The sequence below is a fragment of the Malania oleifera genome, chromosome 8 (assembly GCF_029873635.1).
Source record: "Malania oleifera isolate guangnan ecotype guangnan chromosome 8, ASM2987363v1, whole genome shotgun sequence".
Lineage (NCBI taxonomy): Eukaryota > Viridiplantae > Streptophyta > Magnoliopsida > Santalales > Ximeniaceae > Malania > Malania oleifera.
The window spans coordinates 28118169-28129512 of record NC_080424.1 but is presented as its reverse complement, the minus strand read 5'-3'; the positions used below and the strand labels follow the sequence as shown (position 1 = coordinate 28129512).

Sequence of the window (11344 nt, the reverse complement as noted above, 5' to 3'; positions counted from 1 at the left end):
TATCCCTTGTCGAACCAAACAGTAGAGAGAAATTTGACTTTCTGTTTCCGACTCCAGTGAATTGATTCCAAGTGGCAGATGATGACCAAACATCAAACCTAATACATCACCCAATCAAAATGATTTAATGTCTTCAAAAAAAATTTATGGCCATGCCCCACATTACGTATAGTTTAAAGTTTAAACAACAATTGTGAATAGATTAATCATGTGATATGCACATAAAAGGTTGAATGAAATTATGAAATGATAGGGGTGTCATTCAAGTGAAATGATATACCAACGTTTTATAATTTATACATCTCAATGACTCTCCCCTTGTTCAAAAAAAATCAAGAATAGTATCACCCCTATCATTCAGTTTCTTACCTAAGACAGTCAAATCTATTTTATTATAATCTTATTGTCTTGCCCTGTGCGCACCAAATTTGAAGCCCCTCTGCCGTCCGATGAGAAATCATCACAGATCTCAAGAAACTGGGAATCAGACGGGTGGGAGGATAAAATTCCTCGGGCATTCCAAGACAAATTTGTGTTAGAAAAAGGTAGAACGGAGTTGGAGAGCGTTCATTTCTGTGCAGAAAAAGGAATTTTCTTATTCAATTTAAGGTACAGTAATGTTTGATTCATGGGCGGGAGTTTCTTAGCTTAATTCAAAAAAAAAAATGGGGAAATTTGTATAAGAAAAAGCTGAAAAGTGGTATCAAGTCTCTGTCAAGTCTCACACTGTGTCACCTTCGACTTCCCAACTTCATTTCAGCATCACATGCTCTACACCTTTTATATTTGGGGGAATGAGAAAAAGGGAATAAAAAAAAATATAAAAAAAAACAAACAATATATCTGATCTTGTTATCTGGAAACCCTACTGATATTCCACAGATCTTTGCAGACGTTTTTCTTTTATTTTTTCTATGGATCTTTTATGCTCTGAAATCTGAAATCTGAAATCTGAACTCATCTTCTGTTTTTATTCATTGCTGGCTCCCAACTCGCCGTCCGATCCCTGGTTGTTTTTTGTTTCAGAGTCAAGGTATTTTGCTGTTTCCTGTTTTGGGCTGACTCTCTATAAGTCAAATTTTCACACACAAACTGGTTTTTTGAAGTCACTAGGGAAAGCAAGGAGTGTTTCCCCTTCCCCCGCGCCCCACGCCCCCCCCCCCCCCCCCCCTTTTTTTTTTTTGGCTCTTCAGGGTAGATGAGTTGCTCATTTCTGGGGTGTTTTGAAGTGGGTTTTCATGAATCTATGGTTTTAAGGCTTGTTTTTGTTTCAATCTACTGTTGCATTGAATTTGATTTGTCTTTTTGATCTGTTGGGGTTTAAGGCGATATGGTTCATTCTACCAGGTGAACAGTGCCCATTCGCGATTCAAATGGCGGTACTGAGGCGTTGGTTGATAGCTTAGTGCGGTTTCAGAAATCACTCACGGTATTATTGGAGCTCGCAGTTTCTCTCTCTCTCACTCTCTCTCTCTCTCTCTCTCTCTCTCTCTCTCTCTCTCTCTCTCTCTAATGTTTCAAATTTCACTTCTTTTACACTTTTTCCCTTTTATTACGAATTGGGTAATTTGAAAACCATATTAAAAAAAAATATTCTTTTTCTAAAGAGAAAAATGTACATTTGTTGTTGGGTTGGGTGGTTACTGGGGTGGATTTGAAGCAAAGCCGAGAATGACAAGGCAAGTTGTTAGTTTGTTAAATTGCTTAGATTGGTAAAGAGATTTTGTTTTTTTGTTTTTTGTTTTTTTTTTCTTTCCTTGCTTTCTAGGGTTTGGAATTCTGTCTTCATAAGAGCAGCTACAAAAGGAGATTTTAATTTTTCATTCTGTGCTTCCTTGTGTGGTTTCGTTTTGATTTTCAAAAAGGTTTATAGTGATTTCAAAATTAGGCTATTTAGAAATTCTATGAACGTATGCTGATGAAGTATGAGCAATGTGCCACTAGGCGATGAATTTCTGAACCTGGAGATGGAACGGAGGAAATGGTTGTGGAAGAGGAAATCTTCTGAGAAAAGCCCTGGGGAAACAGAAAGTTCAGGATCGATATCTTCACTTTCTGAGAGATATTCTGATGATCAGGTAGGTGGTTGCCCCTCGAAGCAGCTTATTTCTTGTTCAAAAAAGTGTGTTGTTCTTGGACCAACTTATTTATCAGTATTTCAAATGGTCCCAAGCCCCCTCATTTTCCTTTTCATTTAATTTCCATTTGTTTGGATTGTCAAATTTCTTTTATTTCTAATCAATTAATAATTTTGTAGGCTTTAAATTTCAAAGAAGTTCTAAAATTGTGAACTTCTGTCATGCACCATTTCTGCTCATGATTCTTTTTTAATTAAAATAAATTTTGATAATTTATATTTTATAGATAAAGTATAGATTGAGGATTTGAAACCCTTGCTCCAGCCTGCGTGTTGACTTGGTTTCACATAACTTTCCTCAATTCCCATGACAGAACTTATTTAATTCATAAATGCATACATATAGAGAATTTGATTCATTTTATCTAAAATTAGTAAGTTTTGCATGCGTCTAGTGAAAGATAATTTGTTCTATCCACCACTGATCAGTAACTAAAGTTTGGGGCTTTAATTAGTCAGCATACTTTTTCTCATTTGATGGGTGCCAATATTTAAGCAATTCAAGTTTTACTTGAAGCGACTCTTCCAAATATGGCACCGCCTCTCAATATTGGTATGCATTTCTTTCAAGGAGCTGTTGAGGTTTTAAAAGGCGTAAGACAGTAGTTATGCAAAAATTTTACTTTTCTTTTAGTAAAAATCATTGCATGAGCACAATGCAGTCCTCTTGGGCACATGAATTGAGGTTATCATGCATATAGGTAAGTAAATGGTGAATGAACAGAAGCAATCTTAGACCATAAACGTGTATAATAATATTGTGAATATGTTAGTTTCTTAAGAGCTTGAGTGGGTTTCCAATATGTATTTTCTTAAGCAATTTTTACATTCTTGAATATGATGTCATGATCCTTGGCCTAATTCGATAGGCTTTATAGATTACATGTATCTTGTTCTTGAAGTCTGTTTCTCAAGAATGAGAATTTTTAAAAAAATTGGGACACATAATACAGATTCACTTATATATACATATATGTATGTATGTATGTATATACATATATATATTCTTAGCAAGTGCCCATTGTTGAATACTTTATAGTTAAACATTGAATTTGATCAAAGATCTTGTTGGCCTTTTAGCTTTCAAATAACCATTACTCATCTATAGTTAGTTTCTATGGCTTCATTGAAGGCGTACTTTCCACAAGAACTTCTCTGCATATAGAATGAGAGGTGCGTTTCTCCTCCTTTCCAATGGTCTGTAGGAAGTGCCAAGTGAGGGGAAGAAAAGGGTAGATTGGACAGTTTGTGATGATGAATTCTTCACCAAATTTAGTTTTTTCCCTGTGCATAGTGGTCCTTTTCATGCTGCTATATTGTGGATAACCATGAACTGCATAATGGCTGTAATCACAGAGCATATCTCTTGGATGTAGAAGATGACTATGATGATTAGTCATCTTAAAGCAGACATTTTTCTGGCATTCAGCCTACAATAAGAGATCTGGCTTGACGCTTCCATGCCTTATTTCCTGTAGGTTATAATAGATGCAATCAGACTTCCTTATCCCCCACTTTTGATAATCATTATGTCAAAATGAGATAGACGAACATTCAAAATGGCTATATTCTCTCAGCATATCTCTTGGAGATGGAGTACAGAAATAGTATTCTTAAATTATGCTCTTTTTTTTGTTTCTGAATTTCAACACAAAATATATGAGTTGGCTCAACACTTTGACAACTTATTTCCTAAAGTTTATTGTAGGTGCAAAGCATTCTTATCCCTCATTTGATGCTAGAGCTGTAGTTCTGCTTTATACATTTTGCATTTTTAACACATGGGGCTCAAGCTAAATTCCATATTTCTTACTATTGTCAATTTTTTATTCTTTTCAAGAACAATTATATACCACATCTCTGATTCTGCTCTGTATGCTATGCATTTTAATATATTGATGCCGGTTGGCCTATCAATAAGGTCACCTGGGCAAGCAACTGCCTTAGGTGCTAGACAGGCAGGCAATTGTGTGAAAGCCAAATGAGGAACTAAATGGATTCTAAATGAGCGCTTAAGTAGTGCTGTTCTTTGCTTCTCTCAACTTGGCTATAAGAAATGCCTAATCTCCTTGTTGCTTACCCTTGCAGAGGGCGTACTCCTAGAGATGACAACTGTTTTTTTATTTTCATTTTTATTTTCTTTTGTGTTTTTAAAATGCTAGGGGGCGTTTAGAGGGATTTTTTGCTGTGTATGTGTGTGAGCACTGTGTTACTGCCCATGCTTTTTTTTCTGTAGTCTGTTATATGGCTGAGGACTACACCTCTATTGGCCATCTATTTTTTCCATTTTGTGAACTTCCCTAACTGAAGACTGGTTTCTAACAAACATCACCTCAAATTTTTAGAGTATCCAAAAATTATATTAGGGATATAATGCTTTTAATTTTGAAAGTAAAGTATCAATTGGATTCGATTTCCTTTTAAGAGTAAGGTTAGCATGTTGGAAACTGAATGCTGTTTTTGTGTTACAAGTCCATTAACTGTGCACAAATAACTTAAGTTAATGTTCCTTGAGCTATTCAAGTGTTGTAATATTTCAATATTTACATAAATTCGTGTATGTTTGGTAAAACCTCACATTATGACAACTCTGCGAACCTAATTGAGTTATAACTAAACTTTTAGGGGTGCTTCAGGTTTGGAGGCTCAGAGCACTTTGCTTTCATAAAATCATCCCTCATTCTCGGGCAGTTCTGTTACAGTTTCAGCCCTGTAGTACCCTATTCACCTTCTTTACTATTGTAGTTGACTTGCTAAATCGTTTCTCATAAAAATATATGCCTGTAGTTTTTTTGGGCTGTAGCCCCTTCTGAAAAGACGTATTGGTTGTTTTTGCTTCTTGCATATTGTTATAAAAAACAAAATAACATTACTCTTGTCTTCTAATTGGCTGGTTCCCAAGCCTGCCTATGTATTCCATTCCTCATATTCCCACCCCATAAAATGTGGTGCACAGCCAAGTGAGAGACCAGTAGGTACTTGCATTAGGCCATCCCAGAGAAGAAAAAAGTATGTCTTAACTATTGTAGAGAACAGTAGCATTTTTTTTTCCTCGTTACTTTCTTTCTTCCTTCCCTTCTTCTGTTGTATTGTTTTGTTCTTTTCCTGGTAATAATCTTTTTTCCTGCAAGCTATGATTATACTGTCATTTAACATGTTTTCCGCAAATTTTAAGATTTCCAGGAAAATATATCATGCACCTCAATTTTGTTTTTCGTTTTTCTTTCTTTCTTTTTTTTGGCTATTTTTATGTGTTAAAAAATTTTAATGCTCTTCATATTGATGGTTGTATTAGTAGTTGTCTTTGATCATATCATGATATATGCATATCCAAGGTTATATACTTGCAGGTTTGAATGCAATTGCATGAGGATTTCTTCTTTCTGAAGCTGCGTGAAAATTTGTTTATAACATTCTTTATTAAATGCATTAACAGCGGTTTGTTTTCATATGGCCTGGTGTCTGGTTGGTGATAAGAAATATGCAGATAAGCATACATCACAGGTTGGTGATAACCCCTGGGCTTAGCTAGGAAGGAAACTCTTTTCTCTTGGGCATCCCATGAATAAGAAAATTTTGTCTTTAAATTTTTGGAAAAACAATGGCTGAAAGGTCTTTTGCACATGAAAATAGAAGGCTGACCAACTTGAACACCATTTGTTGAACTATGTATCGTACATGAGCCCAAAAAAGTGTTGGAAAGACATTTCAATATAGCATCAAAGTTGTAATCACTGCCTTTCTTGTATATAATTGAATGACTTTTTACTATGATATGAACCAATGTTTTAAAGGGCTCAACCTCTAGGCTTGCCTCAATATTGCCCAAAATGCCTTGAGACTAGAGGGTGTTTTGCACATGAAAAACTAGCCCCCAAAAAGAATGTTAGAAAAACCAAGCATCTAAACACTGCGTCATTTGTATGTAATTGAGTGCTTTTTTTAAATACAATATTCGCTGATGTTTTAAAAGGCTTAACCCAGACTTGCCTCAAGAAGATGCATGCCCAAAATTACTTAAGAGTTGAGACATGCTCTAAAATGCTGCAATTTGGAAGGGCAAATGCATTATGCAAAAGGCTTGCCTTTTATGCCTTCTTAGTTGAGGCTTATGCATTTTGGGCATGTGAAATTTAAGCTAGATTTAGGTTAGAATAAGTTAACTAGATGTTTATATAAAGGGAATGTCCGAATCTGTGTTGATCTAAAAAATTCAGGAACCTAAGCCTTTTCCAAACAATTGACATTTGCATCTTAGACCATGAAAATAATTTTAACTTTGTCATTTTATAGTTATCTCTTGGCATAATTTACTTGATAAATGATTTGAAGTTAGTATTCTTAAATCACCAATGAATAGCACTCATATTTGAAATTCTTTAGAAGTTGTATTTGTAAACAGGAAGGATAAATTATCTTATGCTTTCTTGCATTTTCAAAACATTGATCATGGTTATTGACATGAATTGACAAGACATATTTTCCATCTCGGCTTCCCTGGAACAATACAGAAAAAAAAAAAAAGTCAATATATAAAAACTTGTGTAATTTCATATTGGATGTAATAGGATGCAAATAAGCTTTCCAGTGGTTAAGTTTGGTAATATTCATACCTTGTTTATTCCAAGTCTTTTTAATGTAACCCAAGTCTTTTTAATGCCTCTTAAATCAACTAAGAATTTCAATGGTTGGTGACCTAGCTAGCTCCCCCAAGTGTTTGATGGTTGGGTGCAAAGTGTTGTTGACCAGTGCATATTCTTATGATCATCCTCATTTTCAACTTTAGCAGGAGGCATTTAAGGCATCCCCAAATAATAACACTCAATCACCAGAAGTCACATCGAAGGCTGCAGCTGGTAGTGAAGAAGTTAACGATAGTGTGAGGATTCTGACAGACAAATTATCAGCTGCTCTTTTGAATGTTAGTGCCAAGGAAGACTTGGTCCAGCAGCATGTCAAAGTTGCCGAGGAAGCTGTTGCAGGTATTACTCATGTAATAACATACAGGCACAGAACTGCATTTGTTCACTTATATTTTTTATGGTTTTGAATTACTACCTGCTGAAGGAGCTATTTCATGGATGTACTGCTGCTGCATTGATGATTGACAGGCACGAATCCAAACCATCACCCCCTGCCCTCCCTTTTGGTTTTTTTTTTTTTTTTCTTTCCCAGTTCCTGTGGGGGTTGGGCAACTCATTATGATGACCAATAAGCACTCCTACTTTTGAATACAGTTATTTTTTCCTCTGATATGCACTGGCAATTTTGTGCAGAAAATATTTTGACTGTTAATTGCAAGAATTGTGAATAAAGTAATTGTAACAGGACTCTAAGAGGGTTGTTTTAATACTGTAGAGCTCATATATGGAAAGTTGTGTGCTGAGTTCCTTGCAGTTGTCGCTTTTTCTTTGCTTTCATTGATATACTTCTTTTTTCCTCAGTAATAAAGGACTAACCCATCTTTTATTTATTAGGCTGGGAAAAGGCTGAAAATGAAGTGGAAGTTCTGAAACAGCGACTTGATGCTGCAGCTCAGCAGAACTTGGCGCTAGAAGATAGAGTGGGCCATCTTGATGGGGCCCTCAGGGAATGTGTTAGGCAGCTTAGACAGGCAAGAGAGGAACAGGAACAGAAGATCCATGAAGCTGTGGTAAACAAAACCTGTGAATGGGAATCCACCAAATCTGAGCTTGAGAGCCAGCTGGATGAGCTCCGGACAAAGATAGAGACTGCTAAAGCTGGACCTGCTGCTTCTGTTAATCCTGATCTTTACCATAAGCTTGGAGCTTTAGAGAAGGAGAACTCATCTCTCATGCTTGAGCTCCAGTCTCAGGCTGAGGAATTGGAGATAAGGACTATTGAGAGAGATTTGAGCACCCAAGCAGCTGAAACTGCAAGCAAGCAGCAGCTAGAGAGCATAAAAAAAGTTGCCAGGATAGAAGCTGAGTGCCGGAGACTGAAAGTCATGGTTCATAAATCATCCTCTATCAATGATTGCAAATCAGTTGCTGCTTCCTCTGTTTGTGTTGAATCTTCCACTGATAGTCACTCAGACAATGGAGAACAGGTAAATGCAGTTGACATTGATACACGCAAGACAAGCAACTTGGAACTGAATGAGCGGGAGCTGAGTTGCTCAAATTCATGGGCATCGGCACTTATTGCTGAGCTTGATCAATTCAAGAATGAAAAATCAGTGAACCGAAGTCTCACATCCTCTTCCATCAAAATTGACCTCATGGATGATTTCCTTGAGATGGAACGGCTTGCCGCATTGCCTGAAGCCGAAAGTAAGAGTGGAAGCCAGTGCCTTGCATCAGAAGCTGTTGCCAATCAAAACGGTGATGGAAAAAGCCCATTAAGAGCTGAGCTTGAAGCCATGATTCATAGAACTGCTGAGCTGGAAGAGAAGTTAGCAAAGGTGGAAGCAGAGAAAGCTGAACTGGAGTTGGCTTTATCAGAAAGTCAAACTTGTCTCGAGGCATCACAGATTCAACTGAAGGAGGCTGAAATGAAGTTAGAGGACCTGCAGAGAGAGCTGGATTCCACTAACAAATTGAAGCAATCCTTTGAATTTGAATTTACAAGCATGAAAGCAGAGGCCAAATCCATGTCCACCAAGGTTGAATCGCTGGAAGCAGAGGTTGATAAGGAGCGAGCTTTGTCGGCAGAAATCACATTGAAGTGTAAGGAATTGGAGGATGAGCTATTGAGAAAAAATAAGGCAGGTGAACTACAAGAAGCTGTAAGCTCCAATGGTGAAATGAAGGTAAAAGAGGTATGTAATCTGTGGTTATTTCCCGTCAATCTTTCAATAGATGTAAATTATAGAACATGTAAAACAAGGAAATGGCACAACAGTAAACTTCCCTTGCATGATGCCTCTTACAATTTATGATCGCAGGAGGACCTAGCTGTTGCAGCTGGGAAGCTAGCAGAGTGTCAGAAAACAATTGCATCTCTTGGGAAGCAACTAAAATCCCTAGCAACACTGGAAGACTTCCTGCTCGACACTGCAAACCTACCAGAGTTTTCTGGAAGTGGACTGCCAAATCCTAAAGCTGATGGAGAACCACGCAACTTGCATTCAAGTGACATATTATTGCCTAATAGGGATCCTGAATCTTTGAAAACAACTAGTGAAATTTCTGGTCCTTCAGTGAATGGTAATGGCAGGAATTCACCTCAATCTACATACTCATCGGCTTCATCTGCTGTGTCATTAAATCATGGCAGCTCTGAGAAGGGTCGCCATGGGTTCGGGAAGTTGTTTGCCCGGAGTAAAAATGGAATTCAACTAGATAATTAGTTTAAAAGAAAAAAAAAGTCGGTGAAGAGTTCGTTTTTGTTCCGTTCTTTTTCGAGGTCAGGGGTGGAGAGCAAAATGTATTTTGATTTCCTGGTTGTAAAATTGCAGGATTTAATGTTTTACGATTATAGAAATTGTTGATTAAATGCTGTTTAATCAGCAGTTATTTTCATGTTGATAATGGTGTCTCTGGAGGATACAGTTTCAATCCATCTCTATGGGTTCTTATTTGAATTATCAAAGTTGAAAGATTTGTTGTAATGAAAATGGTTTCACCATGCTTTGACAAACATGACCATTCATGCTTTGCCATGAAGATCGCTGGGATCTTAATGGCATCAGCTCCATCTACCCTATTCTTAGGATGATCAATCTCTGAAAGGAGTCATAAGTGAGTTGAGAATGAGAAATTTTACGTGTTCGTTCAGTTGTGATGTGTATATATATATATATATATATATATATATTATGTTCTGATTTTCAAATAATTATAAAACTATGAGTTTCTTTTTAACTTTTTAGCATTTGTGTAGGGAAGTTGAAAAAAATATTTTTATTGTTATCAAAGTATTTTCATATCAATTTTGAAAAAATAAAATGATAATTTTGTAATTATTTGAAAATATGAAAGGAAAGGGAAATAGTTTTTTAAAACTGAATACATTAATCCTGCAATTATTTGTTTTTTGTTATTTCAAAAATAGTTAGGATTTTGTTTAAGAGAAACAAAGGAGAAGAAAGATCAATTTTTTCATCGTATTTCTCTTTACACTAAGTAATATTAAGGATGAAATTTTTTTAGTTTAAAATTTAAAAATTCAAGGTTGTAAACATGTCAAATTAAACTTTTTCTGTTCATTTATTAAATATTTTAATTTATTTATATTTTTATAATAAAAAAAGTAAATTCATTTATTTTTTATATGCATAATTATGGTTTTTTATCCCTTTTTTTATGTCGGTATTATCTATATCTATCCAAATTAAATTACTTCTAAAAGTATAAAACCTAAAATACAGTAATCCTTAAGATGACAAAATTATCCTTGCGAACACATTTTATATGTTAATTCCTACTTTATCCTTTAAACCTCCTCATCTTCATTATATGAATACTTCTCATCCCTTTAGATTCACCCTTTAATAATGGTTAGGATGTTTTCAAATTCATTATTTTGGCTTCAAAAAATACACCTTTCCCAATTTATTATTTGCATTTCGAATTCTAATTTCATAATGATAAAATTATTCTTAAGAATACTTTAATTCCCACTTTATCGTTGGGAACCTCCTCATCTTCATTATGTGAACAGTTATGACCTCTTTAGATTCACCTTTTTAATAATGATTAGGAACTCAAACCTGCAATGAACAATCACATTAGAATAAAATTTATTTTTAGAATTATATTTTTGAAAAAAACAAGCACCTGATTTTAATTAGTTCATTCATTTTAATTTTTTTGAGAAGTTCATATTCAATACTTTTTTTTTTTTTTTATCAAAATGGGTAAATATATTGATCAAAGAATATAGCCACTGTACAAGGGGGGAGAACCCCTATCATGAAAGAAAATACACGTAACCCGGGCATACCCAGGGGCCAAACTGGTCATTCAAAAGTAAACATCCAAAGTACAAGCTAAGTCATACTCATAAGTTCTCTAGTTAACACAATACAAGTCATATTTGTCAAAAACAATTCTAAAGACATGTCTTTGGATCACCCTCACCAAGTCCCCATGAGATATGTCAACCCCTTCAAATTTCTTCCTATTCCTAAGATGCCACAAAAAGTACACAGTAATAGCAAGTCCAACTCTCCTTCCCACTGTCTGGTATCCAGTTCCTTTAACCTCTTTGTGGAGCCATTTAACAGCAGCTTTCAAAGAGGTC

The 11344-nt window shown here is 35.6% G+C and overlaps 1 protein-coding gene across 11 annotated transcripts; it reads left to right on the top strand.

Moving 5' to 3' along the window:
* Positions 1–320: 320 nt before the first annotated feature.
* Positions 321–9710, top strand: LOC131161627 (filament-like plant protein). Of its 11 annotated transcripts, none has more exons than XM_058117521.1 (6): positions 321–609; positions 1348–1429; positions 1945–2078; positions 6924–7119; positions 7615–8918; positions 9045–9710. In XM_058117521.1, the coding sequence occupies exons 3-6, from the start codon at positions 1968–1970 to the stop codon at positions 9447–9449; spliced, it is 2016 nt and encodes a 671-aa protein (XP_057973504.1). In that variant the 5' UTR covers positions 321–609; positions 1348–1429; positions 1945–1967; the 3' UTR covers positions 9450–9710. The 11 variants fall into 11 exon arrangements, with proteins under 11 accessions (XP_057973504.1, XP_057973506.1, XP_057973510.1 ...); XM_058117523.1 differs by having other exon boundaries at positions 430–609; positions 6927–7119; XM_058117527.1 differs by having other exon boundaries at positions 465–609; positions 1326–1429; positions 6927–7119.
* Positions 9711–11344: the final 1634 nt, after the last annotated feature.